Here is a 27057-nt window from a genome sequence, read left to right on the forward strand (position 1 = left end):
TGAAGAAAAGCTTTTGAGTCTGCTTCAAATCCGGCTGAAGTACCCAGAAATTCTCCATCAATTTCAACAAGCTTTGGCTCAAGCCTTTAATGCCCAGTAGTTAGCCTTACAATGCAAGATGAACTGGAGGGGATTTCATTGACTGGCCTTCTAACAAAAGTCACTCAAACAAAGGTGGTGAACAAAGCCAGAGAAATCACATAAATGTTGGTAAAATAACAAATAATAATAATAATAATAATAATTGGCACAGGAAATATTTGTTATCCTTATTTATTTAATAAAGAAACATAATAAACTTGATTTTTTTTTTCCAGGTACAAACAGCTTAATATGTCCTATGATATCGGCTGATATTTTCCTTGCTTTTTTTTGTAGCTTGAGTGATTCATGTAGTAGCTTTTATTGAACAAATCAACAATAAAAATGGTAGCACTCACCATGCTTATAGACAGTGTGGGCCAACTATTGAGTCAGTATCTTTAACTAAATCACTACTGCACCGGGAGGTCATATCGTTGCTGGATTTGGATCAGCATCTCCATTAATAAAGATCTGCAACTGAGGATAGTTGAAGTTTTTGAGGGGAGTTCTGCATACCATACAAAGATACCATACTTTCTTTGGATCTAAAGAAATGTTCAACAAAATTGAAAACCCAATGGAAAACCAACCTTCCAATTACAAAGCCTTTGAAAGTAATTTACAATTCATTTTTTAGATAGTTGCACTGGAAACATCTATAGTTAAGATCCTCTTTCAGATTTTTTTTTTTGAATTAACATTTTTTTAACAGGTTTTGGGTAGAAAACACAATCAGTTGTATTGCATTAGTACTACAGGATCTCACAGCAAGGACAATAAAACCTTTAACGCAAGGGTGAAATGACCAGAGAAAGAGCTCTTCTCTAATATAATCATTGACCAGCTAATCTTCCCATTACATCCTATTCATCATTGGCCTCACTTTTATTAAGAATATCAGTTGAATATATTAAGAAGGCAAGTTCTAATATAAGTGGTAAATAATTAAAATATTTGTAAAACAGAGTGATCAACACAGCACAGCTGTGTGAAGGTTGTTATTTATTTTTTTAATATTTTTTTTTTGAACAGTTTATATTTTATGATAAAAATCAGATAAGAAATGCTTCTTTTTCTAAGTATTTTTCCTTTTTTTTTTTTCCTGAAGCTTTAAAAGGAAAATAATTTTACCAGTCATCAGCCAATAAATGCTTGTTCAGCAAGTAATTCATGTACTATTTCCTAATTAAACAGTTTCATTATAGGCAGCAGCTTGTTTCTAACGATCAATAAATCCCATTGAGAACAAAACATTTTAATCAGTAAGTTGTGTCCTCTGAGTGTCAGCCACTCTATAAACTCACAAGATACTTATATATGTATAGGTATATGTATGTGTGTATATATATATATATATGCATATAAATATAAAAATTGCATTCTCTTTCTGGGTGATATGTACAGTCAGAATAAGATTACAGCATAAATACACAGGGAATCTGTATAAAGTTTCTCTAATTTGAGAAGCCTTGAGCGATTTTCTTTTTTGGGGGAGGGGGGTGGGGACTGGGGGGAGGGTAGTGAGGAGGGAGGAAAGAATAAAGAGTGTTTTCACTTTAAGGAACAAAGAGTAGTTCCCTTAGGTTAGAATCTAATTACATACAAGATTTAAAGGCAACAAAATCTCCAGAGGAACAGCCCTATGTTATACACCATAGACATGGGGTTAAAAGGGCAAGAGAGCATGATTATAATAATACTTATATAGTACATTTCATTCCCTTATAGCACTTTGCAACCAGAAAGTCTTACAACACCCCTGTGAGGTAGGTAAGTATTATTATCCCCATTTTACAGATGGGTAAACTGAGGCACAGATAGGTTCAATTATTTGCCTAAAAATCATGTAGTAAGAATCAGGAATAGACCCCAGGAATCCTGATGGCAAATCCTCTGAATTAACCAATAGACCACTCTCAAGTGAATGCCTGAGACACCTCTCAATGAATGGAGAGAATATATTAGCCCATATTTACACAGATACATAGTCATCCTTTTGACATGTTGTCTTTACATATTTTGACTTGTTTAGAGGACAGATAACAATGGCCATAGACAAACTTCACTGTAACATGTTGCTTTAATTCTTGTTGCCAACCAACCCCATGTGGATTTTGACACCTTTACAACCTGGGATGTAACTAAATGTCAATCACAATACACCTTAAATACATTCTTGATATCTTTGCTTCTCCAAGGCGAAAAGCACAGTTACTCTTCCTTAAAGTGCAATGGCTCATTACAGAAATCTCAAGATTTTTCATCAAGTCCAACCAAACCCAAGTACAATCAGTCTGAAGGTGAAAAAGAAAGAACTTGTCTGCAATGACAGATTTCTCTCTACGTTCCATAAAGACTTTCTCACATTCTATCAAGGCTGAAAGTTTAATAATAAATAATAATCTATGTTAGCATGTAAAACCTCTAATACTTTTCTACAGCCACACATCCACCTTCCACTGTGTCGTCATTTCTTTGGCCTGAAGCTGATGGATACATCAGCTGTAAATATTCCTTTGCCTGCAGGAATGAGGATATTTGTATTTTTTAGGAGATTGTTATTATTGGTTCCTCTATTTCTTGTCTTTCCTCAGTACTCTGACTGTACTGTCTGATAAAATGAAGGATGGACACTGAGAAGACAGGTTTCTAAACATCAGAAGTTACATACAGATCCAGGGGCAATTCCCCTCCCACCTTCTTGATCACACTGTTGCAGGTGTTCCTCGTGACCCAATTGATGTTGTTATTATTAATAGTACTATTTTTTGGAGTAATGTCGATGCTCAGAGTTTCCAATAAGGCTGCTTAGCTCAGTGTTCTTGGGAAAATGTAACCTATCCCACGCCCTTAACAGAAATTTTGCCAGCATAGATGGTGCCTTGGAGCACTACACACAACGTGATGCACTACTTCTACGGTGAGTTTGATTGCAGTATTCAAAGCAGATTCTTGAAACATACTAAAAAAAGAGTGCTTTTATTAACAGTTTTACAAACAGAATCCATTACTGTCTAGTTTCCTGAAGGATAGAACAAGCCATTTCTCCTATTATTTTGACATCATTTCCTTCTCTGTTGTTGTTTTTGTTTGTTTGTTTTTGTTTGTTTTTTATTCCTGCTGATTAGCAGTTGCAAGTCCCAACGGGGAGGGCTTAATGTAATAAACAGTTAAATGTCGCTAATTTGATAGTTTACTTTGCAACAACTTTCCTCTTCAAACGATGGGGATCCCACAAGTTCCTATTACCTTGACTCAGAGTTCATCATGAAGAGTGTAAGGATCATTAATCTCCATGGAAAAAGAGACTTTTTTTTTAAGTAAAAAAATATCAAATATAATAAATTTATGAAAGACCATTCACAACATATACAGTAAGTGTTACATCTTGCTACAGCAGCTGTGATATATTTTTTTTTCTTTTTAGAATGCAAGGTCATACATCGCCATAAGTAAACACACTATTATGAGTAAGACCTTAAATGAATGTATACAGCCAGGCTTTATCTGTGGATAGATATACATTGTGTTTACTGTTTTACAGTTTAGCATATTTGTATTCACACCATTGATATAACAGCTATGACCCTGCCAAGATTCTTCCTGTGCATATATAAATATAAATATTGAGCCAAGTCAAAAAGAGCAGGGTCAAAGGTTATATGACTTATTAGACTCCTGTAGTTAAGGGTAAAAACTCCATTCTTTCTTTTGCAACTAATGTTTAATAAGAAGGCTGCTTCAGTCGTGGTGTAGTTACAGCATTACATTCTGTAAACAATATTTTAAAGCATTCTAAACAAACATTTAAACAATTGATTCTTTATCCCTGTCCGGCGAGAGCAGACAATCTATAGCCTCGTCGCTTTTGCTCGAGTCTGTCAGCTTCAGCTGGAGATTATCGCTTGTCCCTCTGGTGACGCTGTCGTAGGATGGAGGGAAGGACGTGGAGGACAGTGTTTCTGATTTGTCTATTGGCCTGCCGTAGTTTTCATTCATCATGAATGCAATGAGACCCTCCTTCTCGGGTGCATCGTCCTCAAGGATGCTGCCGTCACAAGTTCTGTGCCGGTACAAGTAAGACGCCTGCTTCATGGAGCGCCGAAACAAATGTCTCCTGTAGGCCCGCTGGATGACAATGGCGGAGACCTCTTCTTGTTTCCGTCTGAGAGTTGTTGTTATTGGTTCGTACGAGATCTTAGACGGATTCGCTGCCATGAACTTTTCTTCCATTTGTATTTTAAGGGCATCCATTTCTCCAGATTCTCCTAGCACCCTTTTTGTAAAAGCAAACAAAATATCCAGGCAATGGATCCTATCTCCACTGACCATGGGCAGGTCCATTGCTATGAGTTTGATTTTGTTTGGTTTCGCTATGCGCAAAGGTTCTGACAGTGCATCTGCAAAGTCTGAAAGTGCAGAATACTCAATAAACTGAGTGGCTTCAGGGTCAAACTTCTCCCAGATTTCATAAAACATATCAAAATCATCCTCACTTAGAGGCTCTGTACTTTCCTCAGTGGCTACACTGAAGTTCTCTAAAATAATGGCTATATACATGTTTACAACAATGAGAAATGATATAATGATATAAGTAACAAAGAATAAAATCCCTACGGCAGGACTTCCGCAGTCTCCCTTTGAACCATTTGCATTTGGAAGGTTTGGGTCACAATACGGTGGTCCGGTGTTCAAAATAGGATTGAGAAGACCATCCCAACCAGCTGACGTTGTGATTTGGAAGAGACAGAGCATACTGTTAGCAAAGGTTTGGAAGTTGAACATGTCATCAATCCCATATTCCTTCTTAACATAGGCAAAATTAGCCATTCCAAAAATGGCATAAATGAACATGACCAGAAACAGCAAGAGGCCAATGTTGAACAGAGCAGGTAAGGACATCATTAAGGCAAAAAGGAGAGTTCGAATTCCTTTGGCTCCCCGGATGAGTCTCAGGATCCGGCCAATCCGAGCCAAGCGAATGACTCTGAAGAGTGTAGGAGAGAAAAAATACTTCTGAATGATGTCAGAAAGTACGGTGCCTTGAAAAGAAAAGACAAACAGTGAGTTAGTACCTTGGAAATAACCCCTGATTCCCTTTAGAGAAATCAGTGAGGATTATGGACAAAATCAATGAAAAGTTCCACAAACTGGAAGACCCAAGATAAAGGGAATGGCATTCTCATTAGCATTTTCATGCCCATTTAATCCATGCAAATTTTGTTGAGACTATGAGCAAAGGTGTTGATGGTAGGGACAGTTTATTAAGGGAAAACTCAATTATTGGGAATGAGAAACCAGGATCAGTTCAGACAGGACACAGATATTTGCAGTTCTTGGTCATGACCCCCCTGAGCCATTTATCTGGAGTGCTGCTGGTCAGAATTTTTATGATTTGAAAATGTTTTTCTTTGCAAAATGTCAGCATTGTGTGCTGGGTCTGTTTTTATGAACTATCACCAAAATGGTGCAAATTCCTACTGGAAATCTGATTGGTTGCTTGCTTATTAATTTTTCCACTTTTCTAGATGGGTGCTAAGCTTGCATCCCTGTGGCTAAACTCTCTTCCCTGCAGAAATAGAGCAGTTTTGTCCAATGCCAACAGTCTCCAGACACAAGGAGCAATACCCAGCCCATGTCTCCCCACTCCCATGCTGGCAGGGGCTCTGTTGGATAGCCCAAGTCCCCCCTGTATCTGAAATCACCTGTTTGATGTGGGACAGTGCTATGGCCAATGTGACGGCTCTGGTTAACTGGCTGCTATGGACAGGTCCACAGCATCCAGCATCAAGGCTCTGATGACAGCTGTATGCCCGTGATGTTCCCTGGTGACCCAAATCTCTGAAATCTGTGTGGGCTTGGCTGATTCAGTGCCCCCAAAATGCAGGCTGATCTCTGGGCAGCAGGGATCTCCTGCATTGAGACTTTGCAGGTTTCCTGGTCCACCAGAGGGTTTAGAGCAACAGGAGCATCAGTCAATGAGGAGATAGTTCTGTTTTCCTAACAGGTCACCCTACATTCACCTATACGGGCTGACAGCAGCGAGACTCACTGCACCTGCCCACAGCTGACCTGAAGGACTTTTTCATGCTGTTGACCGAAAAAATAAATAACAAAACAATAGCAATTCACATGTGCTCTTTTCACGTGGCTTTTTCACTTCTCTGTCTTAGGCTGTTATCCAGAACACAGGTTAAGTGTATGGAGCCAAACCACATTTTATGGTCATGTACATTGGAAGCAGTACTAGGGTGTGATAGGATGATATTTGTTATCTTCATCACTACCATCAGAGTTTTGGCACTGAACAGATTTGGTTGTCTAATACATCCCATCATATCCATGATTAACACAAATTAGGCAGTGTTACATTGTATTATTTAAATATTAGGATCCAGTTCTCTAAGTGCACTTTATTCCACGAAGCCTTCAACTCTGTCTAATTAAGTTTATGTCGGTCTTTTTAACTTTGGAGTTTGGGTGAAAATGCTTCCCTGCCACTCAGATTCACCTACCTACAATAGACAGAATCACGACGACAAAGTCAAAGATGTTCCAGCCATTGGTGAAGTAGTAGTGTCGCAGAGCCAGCATTTTGATGATGCACTCCCCGGTGAAAATGGCAACAAAAAGCATGTTGATTTTGTGGAGGATGTTCACTTTTTCTTGACTTTGATCATCCGTTTCCACCATCATGGTAACCATGTTAAGGCAGATGAGAATCATGATGGAGACATCAAAGGCTTGTTTTGAGACAACGTCAAAAATAAAACCTTGGTATTTGTTCTGGAGGAAAGGAGAGGGTTGTTAGGAAATTTGAACTGTGTCAAAATGATGACATGATTGTCTCCTGATTCATCAGGAAGTAGAGGAAAATAAACTACATATGGTTTCTGATTAAAATTTCAGAAACAAGAAGATGATGACGGATAGTTGGATGATAGGGTTTTAAAACTCATTTACTCATTACAAACTACTGGAAAAAGACATTGGACTGGGGCCATGAATTCATTCAATGCAGACACATGGCCACTGGCATGGCTGCGTATGTAAATTGGACTGTTAATCAATACGGCAGAACAGTGGGAATTTTATACTACACTGTTCAGTAGGCTTGCAAATACTGGCCAAAATCAAAATATGTAAATTCAGAGTGGTTTTCGTCTGGGAACTATCACCTTTTCTACGCTGGGAAATTGAATTACATTTATTCTATTAAATAAACCTCCATCTATTATACATCGTTCAATTGAATTACGTCATTCTTACCAGTGGCCTTGGGATTGGCTTCTGAGGTTTCTTAGATCCCAGCTTTTTCATTGCGTTATAATACTTTTTCTGTTCTTCTGTCATAAAGATGTCTTGGCCACCTAAGTATAGGGTGAGAACAAAGTTGTTACTTTCGATGAAAAGAACTGTCTCCATCCAAAGTCCAGCGCTGCTGGATTTCTCTTTTCTTGTTTCTCTTTTCATGCAGCTTTCATCAAATATCTAACAAGGGTCTGAGAAGATGAAATGCTGGGAGCTGCTTATTGCATGGAAGCGAAGGGCAGGAGACAGAGCAGTGCAGACCACCGGGGGGAGCGAGGCTAGGCATCAGGTCCTGTCTGCACTGGAGATAAGTGTAGGGCCAGAGGGAAAACATAAGAACTTCAGCCCTCTGTTTAAAGCCTACAAAGCAGTCAGAAACACAGCTCTTGGGTCAGCCTGCTGTATGCCTGAGCATGCAGGATTTGCACCAGACCTCCCATCTGCCTGGAGATGCTTCACTGCTTTCCGCAAGAAGTATAATTGCCGTCAGTATTTTCAGGACACTTGTTCTATGGGGAGATTAAGGGCTGCTACAACTGTGCTTTTGTAAAAGTCCCGCAGGATAGTTGTGTTATTGTTAATCTCAAGGCTAACGTGGCAAAGCTGCTGCTTATAAATCTGTCCCTTGCCCTGGTCTCTGCAGTGCCTGCAAGGTGATATGCAGCATATGCAACTACTTATCTTTTTCTTCTGTTGGTTAAAATTGTCAATGATGACACCAATGAAGAGGTTCAGTGTGAAGAAAGATCCAAAGATGATGAAAATCACAAAGTACAGGTACATGTACAAATTACATTCCCATTCAGGCTGCTCCTCACACTGCAAAGGGAAAAGGGAAAACATGAAAATGACACAAGATCTGCACAGATCAAAACACTAATGCAGTTCAAAGAAAGCTGTCCATCAGCAACAAAGATTATCAAAGAAGAAAAACAGTGTAACTGCCACTAGCAGAGTCAGCACTCCACGGTCTCTGCTGAAGTTTACTACTGGTATCTGAAATGCCACGGTCAATTCAGCTACATTTCATAATACTGTCACAGCGATCACACTGCTTCAAAAAGTGCAACTTCAGAATAAATCCTATTAAATGTTCTCAGCCTGAACCCAGAAGGGGAAAAGAATCAGTCTTCTGCTTATCCCTAATTTTATACAAAGTGATAGTACTTTGAAAAAAACAAAAGTATGATCGCAGTATGATTAAATGTTACTGAAAAATCTCTGCACTGAGAATAAAGGTATTTAGAAGTACAATCCTTCTTTTATGATGAGTAGAAATGAACCGTCAGATGGCTGCTGTAGAATCGTAAGTGCCTTCTTAATAGAGACCTCAGTATGCAAAGCATTTTGATAGCAATATCCGCATCAGAAAGAACTTTTCTAAGGAGGAAATGGTATCCAAAAAACCTATGGCACAAACCTGGAGTCACAAATCTCTGGAGTCCTGGGCTTTCAACAGCTTATCTAGCTCAGAGAAAGGAACAAATCAGCCTCTTTCAAAAAGCCTGGTTGCACCAGGGGTGTCTCTGCCTTCCCAGATTCTCATCTGCTGCTTGTGTGGGCACATGCTTTTTTGGGGGGGTGCAAGAGCTGCAATGCCAGTGTTTGACTCTTACTGCTATCATTTTTTGCTCCCACAGTGTCAATATCTTTGAAAACTTGCACTAGGTAATGTCTTCAACCAGCAGCAAAGCTACCAGAGATCTCGCTGAAGTGCCGAGTGATGTGTTCTGATAACCTTAAACCACATTTACAGCAAAAATACTCAGGTTTGCCTTACCAGCTCCAGGTATCTGACCAAGATGCTTGTACTAGAAGCTCACTTTTCCCTAAGTGCCATATTTTCTCATGTGTAACCCTTGCGCTTCATTCAGCAGCAAGGAGGAGGTACATATACATCTGGAAGAAGACTAAATCAACACCACGACTATGCTGTAATAGAATCATAGAACACAGAATCATAGAATCACAGAGAGGTTTGGGTTGGAAAGGACCTTAAAGGTCTTCTAGTTCCACCCCCCTGACATGGGCAGGGACACCTCCCACCAGACCAGCTACTTCTCTGTCTTGTTGATGGCACGAGGATTTTCCACCATTTGTCCTTCCATTCAGGGCTCAACTCCCTGTTACTCAATTCACACTGTCAAAATCCCATTCATTCCCAGTAGCTACCTCAAAAATTAACAGTAAGAGTAATCTTGTGCCTTTAAAATTATTAAAAAAGAAAAAGGAGACATCTCCTTCTATTCAAGAAAACCAAACAAAAACCAAACAAAAAATAAACAAAATACAATAAAACACGCGCGCGCGCACACACACACAAAAACTTTTAAATAAGTTCCAGTAATCAGAAATTAGATCCATGAAAAATATGGTTATCAGTGGTAAGAGCAGGGGAAACACAGAAGACAATTTAGGTTTTTGGTAGACTCAGTCTCACTCTGGAGGTGTCATTCTGAGCTGGGAGTTTTGCAGTACAAATAGATAATAAATTGGTTGTATAGAACTGAGGGCTGCACTTGATTTAATCTCAGGGTCATGAGAATTCAGCACCAGCTGCAAAAAAATGAAGGTCTGCAATGGTCTCAAGCAAAGTAGGACAGGGACTGGCAACCTGCATGTATTTTTGTTGTTGTTGCTAAACATTGTGAATGCTGGAAAAGTCAATGGAAAAGGAAAAATTCCTTTCCTTGCAGTGACCTACCTCTCGTGAATCCACAGCTGCATACATAATATCCATCCAGCCTTTAAACGTGGCCTGAAAAGAAACCACATAATACATAATTAAGCATATTAAATAAGCCTATCTTGAAATGATATCATCACTGCGATGACTTTCCAAAACACAGTGTAGAGCATGTTCTTCACAACTAATCAATTGTTTCTCCTTTAAAGCAACATGTACCCATGGGTTTATGTTCATTTAGTCATTTAAAATTGTTCCATAATGGTTTTCTCCTGGAGACTTTTATGTTGTTCTCTGATTTTCCGCAATTGCAGGGATACAACAGAAGCTTTTAATAGAAATTGAAAACATGGCAATTAAATCTTGTGAAGTTTGAGTAGGAACTTCTTTTGACCAGGGGAGATGGAGCCCATCCGTAATGCTCGTTCAGACTGACAGCACTGGGTATGTTTTAGGGTTGCACAGAAGCTTGTATCCTGACCTCCTCTAAAACAGGATAAATCAAGGCAATGTCAAAGCTGGGGAGCTGCACAGATCATAGCTGACTTAAAAGGAGCAAAGACAAACAGCACCTGCTGTGAGACTGGCCAAGGAAACTCAGCCTGCTTCACTATTCAGATTTGCCTCTTTTTTTTTTTCTTTTTTTTCTTTAAATCAGGGTTTCTAATTATTTTTTTAAGTGTTTAAAAAAGGAGAGACTCCACAGAAATCGGTATCTATTACTGGAGCCTGCAAAGAAGAAAATGAAGAAAGGACAGTGCTATCAGCTCCTAGAGGAAACACAAAGAAGTGATTTTTGCTATTCCGTAGCAAAAGCCTGACTCTGCTCTCAATATATGCCTCTCATTAGACATGGTCTGGTACCAAACATACATGGCATTAGGTCCTGCTCTTGCCTAAGCCACATTACCTTCATAATAGTCTGCTGGTGATGTTTCTCATTTGACTTCTGACCCACTTAATCTTACCCTGGATTTAAAATCGGTGAGTAGATAATGAGGCATTTTTAGATGCATTGATTTAATCGGATTTGCACTAGCATGCATGAAAGACCCATGCCCAGTATTTTTTTTTTAATCCTACTGACAACTAGGTTGAATTTTCTCTGTGGTCTGTAGGCATGCAAGTCCAGATAATGCTAATGGGAATTTGGCCAGAGGTTCCCAGGAGAAAACCAGGCATTTGTGTTGAGCTGGGTACATCCAGTGGTTTTAGAAATGCTCCATTATATACTTTCTGTTATTAAATTAGCCCTGAAGGTAATGCAGCCGTTCGGTTTTCCTCTGAACACTACTGAGCCAAAGGAAAATGTTGTACCAGAGGTCAACCATATTTATTTCTCATGAATGTATATAAAAATAGTGTTTGAAAGGGTATATTTCTTAATCTACTGAGTAAAAGAGATTAACCCCCCATATCAGAACCCTCTGGAAAATCTATGCCATGGTACAGTGTATTAGAAAACACTTCAGATATAAAGTGTGTACAAAAATGATCAGCAGTTTTATTGAAACAACTAATTATTTAAACCTGTCACACCAAACCTCCTTAGCTCTTCTAATATTTTATTTTTTTGCTATTCTCTTTCTAATCTGCTGAAAGATTTACTGGTGTCATCACAGCCACTTGCAGCTCCCAGCTCAAACTGCTGTTCAGGAAGGTTGGACAGGATGAAACAAGAAACCCTTCTGCCTGTGTCACACAATGATATGATCTTAGCCTGTACTTTTCTCCCACTTGGGAGGAAATCTTTCCTCTGGAGTAGCTATTTTACCTCTCAGTGTGTACCACAGAAGCAAGAGACTCTACTGCAAGACAGTGGTTTGTAGTGATAACAGATGATGAAGTGTTCTGATGAAAATAAATACTAAGAGAATGAAGAACTGTGATTTTCTGCTTTTCCCAGTTGTCCAGAAGGAGGGGAATTAAAAATCCACCAGGCTTCTGGAAAGCTTCCCTAGACACTTCATCTGCAGAGAGTAAGAGATACTGAGAATGAAAGAAATATAACACTGGGGAAAGAAATTATTTATCTGGAATTAGTAACCACTTACACTCTGGATAAGGAAGTGACAAAATCTTCATGGGAGTGTTTGTGATATTATCCTGCCTGGAAGCTATCCAGAGAAACACCATTTTCTACTGAAACTGTCATGTGATGAGATTATCTACTGATAAAATCCTGGGATGGGATTACGTGCTGTTATTTGACTGGTGGTTAGAGCTGCAGTGCAGCAAATTAGTGGGGAGGATCGGTGGGCCAGCACTACATGCCCTCAAGCCATTTATTGTATAACCAAATGGTACCTTAAAATAAAACAAGCCTCTACATCTGCCTGAGGGAACTTTTTTTTTCTAGAAAAGGATTGCGATATTGACATAAAAATGACTGCTGTTGAAGACAGTAGTATTGGTCCCCACGTTTCTGAAATGCTTCTTCAAGCTTTGCTACTGTTGACAGAAATTTCTGAAAGCTAAGACAGAGTTGCCAACAGTACAGCCAAATTACTCATATTTAAGACGGCTGTCCTAACACCACTATCTGCTGGCTTTTCCGTTGATTTTTCCAGTTTGTTCAATTTCATTGTATTATCAATTTTATACCAAATATTCTTTTAATGATTATTTTGCTGGGGAGGGCATCACCGAGCACTGGACACACCAGAGCACCCCAGGTGCCTGCATAGCCACTGGGCTATGTGGGCTCCAAGGGCACTGCCTCCTGAACCACTGCTTGCTCCTGATCTTTGCACATACAGAGAAATAAGCTCTGGTGTACCAAAATATGGTTTGTTCAGAAACGTATTGATTTTCTGAACATTTTGCATCCATGGTGAAAGTAAAATGCAGTATATTGTTTAGTGGAGTGCAAGAGATCATGTCACTCAGTAACTTTAGACACACGCCACTGTCTCATGACCATTTTGTAGCTGATTTATGAGCTCAGTCGTGACTTCGCATCTGGCCTGAGGGGCTGATTTAACTCTACAGCTCCTGGTTGCTGCACTGGTCTAGGAGGGCTCCCGTTGTCTTTCCATTCCCTGTCTGGAGACCCAGAGTGACAAAGAGTTGTAGGATCGAATTGCTGTAAGTCTCTTCCCTGCTAAGGAGCTCTTTTCCAAGCAAACCAGATGCTGGGTGAGAAACGACTTGTTCTCTTGGTATTCTTCAATAGATTGCTGAAATTACAAGCAAAAAAATATGTGGAGGTGTTCATAATATGAAGGCAAGGATCCTGCATTGGAAATGAAGAATTCCTACTGGAAATTTAAGATATGTCTGTTGAGATCTGCAAAGCAATTCTGGGAATATAGAACAAGCATTACTGAAGCACTGGGTTGTAGTAATAATTTTTCCTAATAGATTAGGATGTTAAGGGATTAAATCCCCAGCAGAGTGAATCATCCTTCTTGTAAATTAGAAAGTCATGATAATAAAGATCTTCTCCTCTCCATGAATAAGGTATTCCCCTTGCTTGTAGAATGAGCGGAGTCTGCACCCTATTTTAGTAACCTGTTGTGAGACAGTCTTCTTGCGAGCCCGAGAAGCTTAAATCTGGAATCACCACTTCATAGGGACGTTTTCACAGACTCATTAATTCAAAGAGGTAGTAGCTAAGGCATCTTCAGAACAACATCACTGATCCTAAACGACGTAGAAAAAAAGCAAAGGCTATTTGGGAAAAGTTTCATGAGGTTTTCAGCTACGTTGTCAGAAAGTCTGCATCTGGATAGCTGTAAGCTTTAAAGGTGCTGTAGTAGCAACTTTTCATTTCTTTCAAAGACACTGTAGAAGTGAAGACAGAACATTAGGCAGACGGATTTGCTTTACACATTTCCATTTGGATTTTCAGATATATATCCCAGCATCTAAAGGTAATTCAGAGTCATTTAAAGAAGCTGAAAATGTCAACACTCAAAAGACAAGTCCCACTTAAAAGCTCATATTTTGCATCCCTGCGGGTTGTAACCAAAATGCTTATCTCATCATTGCTACATGCTGTCTCGGCATGCACAAAGATGCAGCAATGTGTCTGTCCTCTTAGGCGAGCTGAGCTGTTAACTGATCCCCTGCAATTCCTAAAGCAGCTTGCTCATGAAATGCGAGCCCATATGGAGCATATTTGGCAAGAAGTACCTGTAACCGACACTCCTCGGCTGGAGTCTGGCAAAAGAGATCCAGATGTTTGGGCTCCTTTTCTGTGGGTGTCATCTTTACATTTTATTGCCTAAGCCTGTTGTTAGCAGCAGACAGAAGAGCTCCAGGTGCAGGATGAAAGTCGAAATCAATCCCCTAATGGCATCTGGCTCCTGCTCTTCCTCCTGGAGGAAGGAGCCGGCACCTGCCCTAGAAGCTGAGCAAGGTTTTAGGACTCCTTCATTTCCAGTTATTTCCAGACCAGCTATGTTTTTGCTGCCATCACTGATCCCAAAATAAGGCAGTCCCACATGCTGAATGCAACCAGTATCACCAGTGCCAAGTGCCCAGCAACTGGTACTGCAGGCCAGCAGAAGAGAACACCTCAGGTTACTCCCTTGTCAGTGCTAATTTAGGGAAAATTGCAGAATTTCAGAAAGCTGGAGTTTGGGTTTTGTAAAAGAAATGGTGAAGGAATAACTCTACCCTTTCCATCAGCAGGACCCACAAACTCAGGCCTGTCTCCTTCCTTTTTAGATGATAAAGAGATCTCAGAAATGAAAACAACATAGGAATTCATTATCTGGAATTTCAGTGGCCATCTGGAAGAAGGCTGCTCAGGTCTGGGTTCGTAATATTTACTTAACTCAGAGGCAGGTCTCCATAACTTGACTAGAAGAGAAATTCTGATACCTTCCTAATTCCTGTGTTCTTTAGAAAAGCTTTGCTTGGTATACCCTCTGATGCATTTTTTGACCAAACAAATGAGGCATCTGGCATGCAGTCATGGAGGAGATAGAAGCTTCAGGTGAGGCGCAGTACTTTAAACCTGGAAAATTTTGCTCAGCTAGATTGGATGTTTAAGTAAAAGACAAAGAAAGCACTATATAGAATGGAAAATCTAATTAAAGCTGTTCAAAGTGAGTTAATCTACCCTTCATGGGTGAGCTGAATATCATAATTACATGCAAAAGATGAAAGCTCCTACTCTCAGTTCAGCTTTTTGACATGAAAAGAACCAAAAGGGGTTTTGCACATTCTAACCCTTCTGCTTTCCAGAGGCTATGAAAGCAAAGACTCCATGGACAGTATTCAAAAAAACCTCGAACTCCAATGTATATGTACCAAGACCAGAGTATAGAAGGCTAAAGGAGAGCTACTTCACAAAGATGGCTCATGTGCCTGTGAAAGATTAAAAATACATCTGGTGGAAAGCAAATTTGCATCAGGGGAAGCAGTAGGTGTGGAAGAGAGGATGGGGGACCTATGAGAGGCCCACGTCTGCTTGGAAGGACAGGTGGGGGCATGAGGCATTGCAAAGGGTACTGGATGCCTATGTACGACAACTGAACCAAGCACCCAGCACGCAAGATTTTATCTAAGTGATGATGCCATCACAGGCACTTCAAGACAGCAACCTCTCTGTCCAAGGATGTACCGAAGGATTTGTTTCACTCTGCCTACATAAAATCCAGCACAACCAACATTCCTAGCATGTGTCCATCCCTTGCCATCACCAGGCTTCAGAGCAAATTAGGAACAACAGAAAAAAGTATCACTGCTACCATTTTATATGAGGGCCCCATGGAACTGAAACACAAAGCAATTTGCCTTAAACCACTCTGCAGGCCAATGGCAGAGTCTGGACAGAGGATGGAGTCTTCTGTGGCTGTACCCATTAGGCTGTGCTGTCTTCCAGCACCTTCAATCTCTGTGTATACAACCCGTTTATCCATGTTTTACATTTCCTACTGAAAAAGGCCATAAAAGTGCCTCAATTCTGTCTTTATAGATCAAACACAGCAAAGGACTGTAAATCAAGATTCCTCCACAACTCCAGCTTTATACAATAACTTAGCTGAGCAGTTGAAGGTACTGTAACTTCATTTTTTTTTTTCCTGGCAGGGAACAATGATGTCCCAGTTGATTCAGGCAGGCCAGTGCACTCTGCACAAAAAGTCCTCCCCCTGCACCAGGACTTTTTGTTTCTGGATCTGAACTTCTCTTTGGATTACAACATTGAAAAAATAGTCTTAATTCACCTCAGTAGCTCAATCACCTCTAAGAAGACTACATTAGTGATGCACCGGAAGCTCAGAATAAAACCAGAAGCTGCCATAAATACCTCTAGGCCAAATGAATATGCCATATATGAGTCATTTTCACTTGAGGAAAGGCATTCCCCTAATGAGTATGGCTCAAAACAAAACAAAACAAAACAGAAAACTATAGAGGTTAACTCAATCCTATGATTCTGATCCATTTCAATGGGAATAAGCAACACTTGCCCATTAGAGTATACTTTCAGGTGGTCGCACTTACCACTTGTAGCAGAGCCAGGTACCCAGCCCCAACATTATCAAAGTTAACTTTAACTTTTGTCCAGTAAAATGTGCCAGAAACATTATAGAGTATGCAGTCACTCATGTTGTTAATTATTTTAGAGTCTAAAGGCATATCTCCTTCTGTCTTATTAATGCACTTCCCAAACTTCCCAGCAAACAGGTTCACTCCCATGATGCTAAAGATGAGCCAGAAGATGAGGCAGACAAGCAGAACATTCATGATGGAAGGGATGGCTCCCACGAGGGCATTGACCACCACCTTAGGTGAAAAGGGAGAGAGAAAAAAAAAAACCAGAATTATTAATGTTTTTTCCAGAGGGAAGATTTTTTTTTTTTCCAGAGGAATCTTTTAATTTAGGAGCGATCTGCAAAGTCATCATGACCTCCCAGCTCCTACTGGATAATACACTTCAGTCAGACAATCTCGAATAATCATGCAATTAATTGGAAATTACTGGGGCGCACCACTATCTCAAAATAGGCCAGAAAAGGTTTCTGAAATCTTTTACTGAATTCAAGCCTCCATAACGCTTAGGATGTGAACTCTAGCTGTGATTAATTCGGTTTGTTTAAATACTAATTTATTGAGATATACCATACTAAACCAAGTTCCTCTCCATGGTCAGTGCGCATGATTAAATCAGTGAAACCATTATAATTTAACAGAAACAAACAAGCAGATAACAAAAACAATAACAAAACACCCTTTAAGTTTTCCCATGACATGCTGTGAAGTTCCACCACACCAACCCAGGCAGGGCTGTAAACCCCTGTGTAAAACCATATATCAAAATGAAGTTCAGAAGGAGTTTTTAAGGTGTTGGCATGACAGCACGGCTAATGGACACCATTCTGAAGCCAGATGAAAGGCATAAAGGTCAGAACATCTACCGATGCTCTACAGCTGCCAGTTTTGAACACAGCTTTAAAATACCAGGGGATCAACCAGTCAGCATGCACTTTATTTAATGTCTCAAGTATTAAGAAGTTATGCGTGCCAGACGTCATGCTAAAGATGATTTCTGAGAGAAGAGCCCTATCTCAAAATGTAGTTCTTCCCCTTCCTCTGACCATAGTTTATAAGGTTTCTCCATACTCATAGCTTTTGGAGATCCTGCCATTGCACGGTCCAGGCAAAGCTGCCTGATAGCACTGCTGAAGACACCAGCCCCTCTGCATGGATTTGTCTCCATCTCTGTCTCATGCTTTAGAGATTTAAAATCTGGTAGGCAGACACTGAGCACTTCCCCTTCTATGTTTCTGAAAGCGAGACAAGGTGATATTGATCCATAAAAATTAAATTTTATTCAGTTGTGAATCTGATTATGGGAAATGTCAGCTCTTGTTTTCTCTTGTGTTACTGTCCAATTTTCTGACAAGCCAATAATGTAAAATTTGTTTCCCTGTCATTTTTTTTCAGTGTTGAGGAAGAAGAAAAACCGGAAGAGTAAAATGTGCATGTATAGCGGCAGCTTCATCTACAATATACAATACAAAATTATGTAAATCTTTCAAAACCCAGATTTGTATTTTGTGCATTTATGAATGAAGATAATTTTCACACAAGAAAAGCTGCTTGACCTTTTTTGTTGTTGTTGTTGTACAAGCTCATTCCTAATGACTTTTCATTTTTTCCCCCTAATTTTTTCTTTCAGTTTTGGATGTTTTTCAATTCCTAACCTAATTGTTTTAAGACTGAGTTTACTGTGATAATAAAAATGTGAAATAATTCCCAAATCAAGGGTTTTTTTGAAGACACTCTCACCCCTTGTCAAAATAGCTTTAATTTGCTTCTGTGTGTGGCAATGTTTTTGTTCAACTTTAATTGGTGCCAGCACAAAGCCACTGCACTTATGTCACATCTGCACCCACCTCCCATCCGTAACCCTGCCACAGGACACAGACATCCAGGTTTCAGCAGGGTGAGCCACGGCCGTGCCTGCATCCTGCTTTTTTCCGTCTGCCAAATTATGCTCAATAGCTCGTAGATAATGAAACATGACATGAAACTGGAGCAAATCCTACAACACCTCTCCAAATGAATTATTAACAGAGGATTTGATTCTTCTCTCCCTGCTGCTGCTCTTACACCAGCCTGATGCCATCTGGCCTCCTGGAAGCGCTCCTGAATTGCACTGGGACAAGCAAGAGGTCTTAAAAGACCTGGATATGTGAGGGCAAGTTATTATCATAAATTCACATTAAAAGTTTAGCTGCTAAACTTGCCATGGGAAGGGCTGAATTTCTGCTGCATCTTGAAACAGTGTCATATATAAGTACTTTTAAGAAAAGGTTTCATACCTCTTGGTTTCCATCAGTGCTTTTATAGGTGGAACCACCTTCCCAGTGACTTCTTGAGGGATAGCCTAGAAACCGAGCCACCCCATGCCCTAATTTTCAGTGGTCCAAATCTCTATCTTGTGTACTGAAGGACTGTAATAGTCACCTCGTTTGTCAGACCTGCCCAAAGGCCTGTGTCCTGCTGACCAGCAGTCCCAATCCCTAAGTCCCTCTTAGCTGCTGTTTTCCAAGAAATGTCCCCAGAGCGACCTACTTTCCTGCTCCCGCCGTGTATGATGTGTGTGGTTTTATTAAAATGCATGTTGCACAACTGATCTGGTTTTCGCTGTGATCCAGATCAGTCAGTATAATTCCCTTATCTGTAATATCACTTACTACCCCACTCACTTTGTGTCCTGTCAGCAAAGATTTTACATTTTCTTCTAGATGCTAAAGTCCAGATTAAGGACAGTTCTTACTGTGAAGAATCCCTCACCCTGGGACACTCATCACTGAATTTACAATGTCATCACTATTTACAATTAAAATTTTGAGATCCACCATCCATTTTAAGTTAATTTAAAGTATGTTTACTTGGCTTGGTACAAAGCTCATGCTTTTTATCACAACATCCCGTGGTATCAGATCCCTCTCTGAAATCTAAGGATATTATATCAGCACAGTTACCATCATCAGCATGATTTGTAATCAAATCAAAGGACCATATCAGTTTCACAAGGACTATTCCCATGAAATCATGCTAACTAGCATTAATTATGCTATTTCTTTCCTGCATGTATCTTGTAGCAGCCTCACCATGACTTTGCCTAGGATCAGTTTCACATTAAACAGTCTATCATCCACCCATTTATCTTTTGAAATACTGCAATAACCTTCCTTGCTGGGAAGAGCCTTGCAGAGAAGTGGAACCTCTGGAAATAATTCCCTGATGGGCAAGAGATGGGGAGACATGGAGACTCCATGACCTGGGGCAGGCAGACCTAAGCTAATTTACTGTGGGCATGGTTTGGAAAAAAGTGGTGGCTGATGGACAGTGGCGGCAAATGCACAACATGACTGGTCCTAAGGTATCTTTATATACCGAGTGTATTCACTAAAGTGTTGTTTCGGGGGGACAGAGGGGCAGGATGGCCTTCTGCCTTATTCTGCAGACCTCTCTGATGGGATGAGGGGTGCCAACACACACTTACTTCCAACACACAGGCCACTGGCCATCCATCAAAGTGCTACTCTGTGCCTTAGCCTCAGGACCAGTTGTTTCCAAAATTTAGGTACATGAACTAAGTCTTTTACTGCAGTAACAACTTTCTTGCTCCTGCTCTTGCCATGCAGAAATCCTTGAGTTATTCAAGAAACAGACTTTATACTAGAGCAAACTATTATTATTTCCTTACTGTCGGTGTTTGCTTCTCAACATTATCATGATTTAATCCATCACTGCGCTGGCAATTTTCCTGTGCATTCTGGAGCATATGAACTCCTAATAATAAAAGGTCTAACTGTCCCTAGTTGTGTTAAGTGTGGTTAGACACACCAAAAATAAAGTGGTTTGATTTTCCAATAGCACGTATTCTCAATTACACTTTATCATAGTTTACAAGCTAATTCACTACCTCTGGTAGCTAAGAAAGACTGAATACATTTCAGCTGCAGCAATGGTACAGGAAGGAAAAGTGACGTTGAGTCAGGCACCGGGGGGAGTGACAACTATGGATGTGTTTGTAAGGAAACTTGCTGGGCTGATGCAGCACCACGTGTCTACGCCATGTCGGATCTCCACCAAGCCAACCTCTTGCTGTTCTCAGAGAGCCTCTCAGAGATGCGCGCATTTTCACACTAGTTCTTTCCTATTTCAGTTTCTCACTCTTCCAATGCTTTGCTCTAGTCTGCCCACTGCTTTTAAGTTTGAATCCAATTTAATTAAGCTGACACAAAGTCACCAGAGAGCATTCTTATGTCAGCTTAGAGTATCTTAAAGGGGTTTCACTTGAGCTTGCAAATCCACCAGTAGAAGCTAAGCCTTCATAAGCCAAGTATAAATTGATTTGAGAGAGTCCATGCCCAAATCACTCTGGTAGTTAAACTACTACAGCTTTTGCAGAACCAACTTTTGTTCAACCATGTATGTTTCGTAAAGATGGAGTGAGGTCATCAGATGGCCTAAGACTGAGACCCTTATTAACGTCAGTAGTGCAACATCACTTTGTACCAGCTGAGGAACTGCAGTTTGCTTTTGTTCTGTTTTATGAAAAACCTTTACAATATTGCCTGTGTTTGTTGGAAGGGGTGTGGTGAACAAACAATGCAGGTCTGAGTGCCCAGATGAATAGATCCTTTTGAATCTTTTTGTTTTAATACTAACACAGATGAGAATGGTCTGTGGTTACATTTTTCCAATCTTCATCCACACAAATTATGTGATTTAGAGAATCACAAGTTCTGTGGAACAAAACCATAGATCCTTAACATTGGCTATCGACAGAACAGGCAAACTATGGATAACAGATTCTCACACATTGCCCTATTACCAGGTTTCCTGGGTTGTCTCACAGGTTAGGCTCTCCTAGCCTTCTGTCTGTCTTACTGCAATGGTATTGCAATGAGAACATTGAATTGCAAGGAATTCCACGCATGAACTACATGAACTACATTTAGTTACTGATGATTCAGACCAAAATTTTTGCCTATGCAAAATTTTGCCCTGAATTTTGCCTACGCAAAATTTTACCCTGAATATACCTCAGTATAAGAACTGAGGTTTCTTTGACCTAGTAGGGAGATGTGAGCTCTCCAGAGAGAATGTGTGTTGTCTTACGTGGAATTTTGTCACAGGTTGGCTTTATCTTGCTATGCAATCTGCAAGTAGCAATTAGCAGTAACCTCAGCTCGTACAGAAGATAGTTCTCATCTTTTGCAAGTTATGCATGGTGCAAAGAATTAAATAAACAAAGCACCCATCTAGACTGTGACTGATTAGTGCAGCAGGCTTACAAACAGAGAGGTATGCTATGCTGATACACCCATGCTGGCAAAGGAGGGAGAAAGGGAGAGAGATGGATCCCCAAGACAGAAAAACAAACACAAGATACACGGTTTTAATGTTAGTCCTGATATCACACATTAAAACTCTTATCTGTTCAAAGGAAAAACTTTGTGTATTTATTCATTTGCTTTCCATATCTTTGGCATTTTTAATTTTTGCTCTAATTATCAGTGAAAAAGTCCTTAAGAACTTTCCCAGTCAGTCTTATTTTAATACACGTCAAAAGCAGGGAGCAAACTTGTAGCTTGGTTATTCCCCTGGTATGCCTTATAATTGAGAGGTAATTGTTAGCCAGATGCTTCCTCAGCCAAAAAGCTGTTTTTTGAAGTGAAATGTGACAAGTTAGGCAGCAGGATTAGTTTATCATGAAATCCACCAGAGAATAAAGCTGTAACGATACAATTGTAATCAAGACAAAGGAGGGATTTCTGATTTTGTTGTTTTGATGCAGCATTATCCGTCATTTCCTTTGGTAGACAAAATGAAGACAAAACCAAGTGCAACAGGGCCCCGTTCCATGCTTGTTGTCATGCATCTCAGCTTTGATCGGTGCTTTATGTACTCTTACCCTCATCCCTTCAAATCGTGACAATGCTCTTAGTGGTCTCAGAGCTCGGAGGGTCCTGAGGGATTTGATGGGGCCCATCTCAGAGTATCCAAGCGTGTTGGCTATGAGGCTTATTAAGGAAACCTGAATGGAGACACAAAGCAAGAATCCAATCTATTAGTACGCTTCTGCCATTTTCTTTCTCTTCTGCATTTCCTTCCCGAAAAGAAACAGATGGTTAGTGAACAGTGGGAAAAAAAAAAACTTAAGTGGAAGCCATTAGATTAGATAAATATGCAAAAAAAAGGATGTTTTTACATCCATGCATATGAAGAACTCTTACCAACTCACCAAACCTTTGTTTCCAGTTTAACACAAACTTTATAGAAAGACATTTTCAAAGATGTCAGTTTTCTTTTAACTAAGCACACAGAAATCCTCTTAACATCAGCTTGCACGAAGTAGATGAGAAAAGAGATCACCATTACAAAACCAGCACTCTGTGACACCCATGCTGTAGTTTCCTGTATGCTTCCCAAGGTGTGTGTGCATCTCCCACTATTAAAGATATGATGAGTCATGTAAGTGCTATAATTTAGGGCTTTCCAGATGAAAGCACCTGTAAGATCTAACCATTTCCAGCAGTGATAAAAGATTTTAGCTTTACCATTCAATTATCCATCTTACACTTACTGATTAGAAAACAAGCCTGCTAGATTGCTGATAGATTTGATTTAATACCACAGGCTCTAAAAGAATTCTGTTCATGACTTTGATTCTGCACTTTTTCACTTTACTCTGGTTCCTGTGCAGCCTCTAAAGGAGAAGGAAACTCAACAGGTGCTCAGCATTAAGGTTCACTCCTCTCAAATACTATTTCTTTGAAATAAACTTTGAAATATTTCCAAATCTGGAGGAAGCACGGAAGGGTTTCAATGCTTTTCATGTTCTCAGAATTTCTTTCATAGTGTCCATCTGGTCAGATGTGGATGGTATCAGGCACGGGACTGGAGCCTGGATGAACCAAATGGTAGTTGAGATTATGAGTCAGATGAGCAGATACAGGGAGGAGCTGGGGTTTGTGTGTTCAAATCAGTGTTCACTGCCTGAATCCTTACCGAGCAGGGAGTGAGAAACAAACAGCTTTCCAACACCATCGGTGTTTTGCCAAATTTTATGTATTAGGAAAGGAACCAAAACAAATCCCCACATCTTATATTAAGTTCTTTTCCTAGAAGAAAGAGACCTATGCACACTGCTCATCACAGTTCCCTTACACCCATCTTATTTCAGCTATTTGCTCAGCCCTATCATGGTATCTGAGCATCTCACATTCAATAATGTGAGTGTGCAAGGCTTACCTGGAAGAAATGTGTTTTATCGCCATTTTAAAGATAGAAGCTAAGTCTAAGTCTGGGATACTTCTACCCTATATGAAAAATAGGTGCTTAATGTAACAAAAAAATCGGGGCTCCCTCTTGAATATGGCCAGTTCTGATGGGAAATCATCATATCTGTTTTAGGATGGGATTAATTTTTCTCTGAATCCCATGATGTTTGTGATAAGGCCAAAAGGTTTGTGATGTGTCCCATATGGAGCAGGCTTTCTCCTTAACACATATTCATTTATGTACAAGTGCTGTCTGCATAGCTAAGCATTTCTGTAAAATTGCTCAGTTTGTTATTTACCTATTGATGGCTTTATTGTGGCATGCGAGCAGCAAGCTTAAGGACAGAAGGTCTCAGAGACATCATGCCAGGGCTGGGTGCAACAGGCTGGATATCTGTTGGGACAAGACAGCCCAGTGCTGCGGAGGACGAAGAGGCACAGAGGCTGACTGTCACACTTCAGCATGTCCCCCTTTAACAAGGTGCGACACAAACTCACCTCCCGTGTACAGACCCAGCAGCTGATGCAGAAGGAAGGTCTTAATAGAACATTTTTGCATTTTAGGGGTGCATTTTAGTGCTGTAACACCACAGAAGACAGGCAGGCTGGATTCAAGGTCTGATTTTGTAAGACCCTTATACACTGGGGAGGTAATGTCACCAGTAAAGTCACAAAGTATCCTTTGCTTCCATGTCTCAGGAAGCAGACCTGAACCCATGATATGATGATGCCTAAGAAGTTATTTTACAGTAAGTTACATTATATTTTTCACATATTCATTAGTAATGCTTTAATTTCTCCTGAATCCTTCTCAGCCAACACTCACAGATAAATATGAAAATCTGAGTTTGACTTCACAAACCATTTCAAACACACCAACACTTCCAAACTGAGGCAGCACCCATATTCTGTCTTCTCTATTTCTTACCAGCCTTGATTACATCCAGTACTCCAAAGCTGCATTAATATACAGCCCAAAGCCTACTCCTTTTATTTACTCTCCCCATTGAGTTTAATGAGAACATTGCCTAAATAAGGAGAAAGGGCTGAAGGAGTTCTCTAATAGCAGTAAGCAAATGTTCAACACGCGTATAAACTAGAGCTGTTCAACTAAGGCCTCTTAAAATTGTAATATAATTGGTAGGATTGAGATATCATGCTAAGGGGGCAACTCAGTGACACATATGTCTGTCCTCGGTGGAGAGCTGAGTGCAGAAAATGGCTTTAACCCCACAAAACCCTGGAGCTCCTTATTCAGAAAGGGTAGAGGTAGAAGAAAAAAATGTTATGATCAGTGACAGAGCCAAGATCTGTACATTCATACATTACAAGGCGAGCTCATTCACTTTAAAAAGAATGTACAGATTTAAAATAAAATGAATCACTACAGAGCACTCAACACCCCTCTTTTTTTGCTAGCTTTACCCAGTGATTGAAAGTAGATCTTTTCAAGGTTTTCGAACTGCCCTGGTGTGTGAATCTGCACACCTCCTCCTTCCTCCCAGATTTATGTCCTGCAAATCTCCTTTTTCTCAAGAGGATTCCTGTTCAAATCCTGCAGGACCAGCCTTCAGGTCTGAGCAGGCTACCATTTTCTCTGGAGTGCCATAAATGTCACCCTGAAACACATCACAGGTGCTGTAGCCCTCCTGACACAGATTTACACAGCATTAGATATCTGTTCAGAGGATTACGCCATGAAGCTGTGTGATATTTGGCAAAGACTTACAAGGCTGGAGTCAGAACTGAGTTTGAGACAACTTGTTTAAATGCTCGTCTGTTTGTTTTGAAGGTATCCCTGTCAAATATTATTTATAGGAGAATCACTAGCACAGAGGCTTGCCCATTTGGACTTGATTAAAAGTGACCCAGAAGGCTATTTTTAGGGAAAAAAAAATCAAGCAGTTTTCAAAATTGGTGCTGACTGTCCCACATAATCATAGCAAAAGGTGCAGTCAGCGGTTTCTGTAACTTTTTTTTCTCCTGCTACAGGGCTGTGCAGCCCAGAGCTACTCTAAGTTTCTGCATTTGTCCTCTGCTCAGTATTAGAATGCTTCAGGCACCCAGAAAACACCTGCAGGGTCAACGTTACCTTCAGATTCATAATTCTGCATGTATTTCTAACGCTTCCAGTATCTGTTTGCAAGTGGGTTTGTATTTTTTTCAGGAAAAAATACCTCTGAAGACAGGTCAGCACAGTAACGTTATGGAACACAGGGGAATCCAAAGGAATTGTATTGCCTAGAAGTGTTTCCCATAAAACGCACAACCTGCTGTTGGGCTTGAACCTTCATCTTGCGTGGCACATATGTTAACAGGTAAGCTACAGAGTGTCTCACCCTCCTAAGTACCTCTTCTGACCTGAGATGTTTTATTATTGTTCTTATTTGCAGATGCTCTGCTTCTAGCATCTCCCTTGAGGGGTTTTCCCGATTGTGTTAGATTTTGCTAAGAAGCTTTCACCGTTTTCTCCCTAAACCTTCCTTCCCTTAACTTAATAGAGTAATAACACCCTCCGCTTCAGCTCTAGGCTGTTCCATATCCCTTTACTTGCTGTTTATTTGGTTCCTCTGAAATCCCCAAGATGATCCTTTCATTGGAATTTGCTACCCACTGTGAGCCCCTGTGCACAGCCTGGCCAGCAATGAGGGTCTGTAAGGCAGGGAAACGGCCCTCCTAAATCACTGTACGGGATCCTGCCTCTACAGACATTAATGGCATGGGTCCCATCAGTTCCATGGGCTGGGACCTCAGTCCCATGGCAGCTCTTCCCTTTTGTTTTCCTCAGGTCATCTCAGCACAGCCCAACAAGAACTCAGCTTCAATGCTCTAAGCACACTCCTAAAGATTATTCCACCCTCAAAGAGGGAAAGCCCTGAAAGAGGCAGTGCTTACCACCCAGCTCAATGGCACAGTTGAATTTCCCAGCAAATCCCAGGCTCCAGGCAAAGCACGGGTTGATGCTACCTACCCACCTTGGCTTCTTCTTGCCACTGTAGTAGGTGGTGTTTGAGTTCTCTCTTATCCTAACATGTAGGGAAATTTGTCAGCTCTCTTTCTCACTTTTTTCCCCCCATATATCGTTTCAATTATATATATATAAATATATCTAAAAACTAATCTATCTATATGCAATTTATTTAGATAGATTTCCTTTGCTGGGGAAAATGACAGACTTTGAAGGAGTTTGCATGGCAGCCTCCTGGAGCTGAG

General features: G+C 40.3%; 1 protein-coding gene across 5 annotated transcripts in view; it reads right to left on the reverse strand.

Moving 5' to 3' along the window:
- Positions 1-257: 257 nt before the first annotated feature.
- Positions 258-27057, reverse strand: part of LOC310894974 (sodium channel protein type 5 subunit alpha-like) — a 209339-nt gene continuing 182539 nt past the window's right edge. For all 5 annotated transcript variants that reach the window (XM_083825713.1, XM_083825712.1, XM_083825716.1 and 2 more), the window contains 7 exons: positions 22476-22598; positions 16541-16822; positions 10100-10153; positions 8073-8214; positions 7354-7454; positions 6600-6870; positions 258-5126 (listed from right to left, as the gene is read on the reverse strand). In XM_083825713.1, coding sequence (XP_083681839.1) covers positions 3892-5126; positions 6600-6870; positions 7354-7454; positions 8073-8214; positions 10100-10153; positions 16541-16822; positions 22476-22598 — 2208 coding nt within the window. In that variant the 3' untranslated portion in view covers positions 258-3891. The remainder of the gene's footprint in view (positions 5127-6599; positions 6871-7353; positions 7455-8072; positions 8215-10099; positions 10154-16540; positions 16823-22475; positions 22599-27057) is intronic.

This window comes from Anser anser, assembly GCF_964211835.1.
Source record: "Anser anser genome assembly, chromosome: 2".
Lineage (NCBI taxonomy): Eukaryota > Metazoa > Chordata > Aves > Anseriformes > Anatidae > Anser > Anser anser.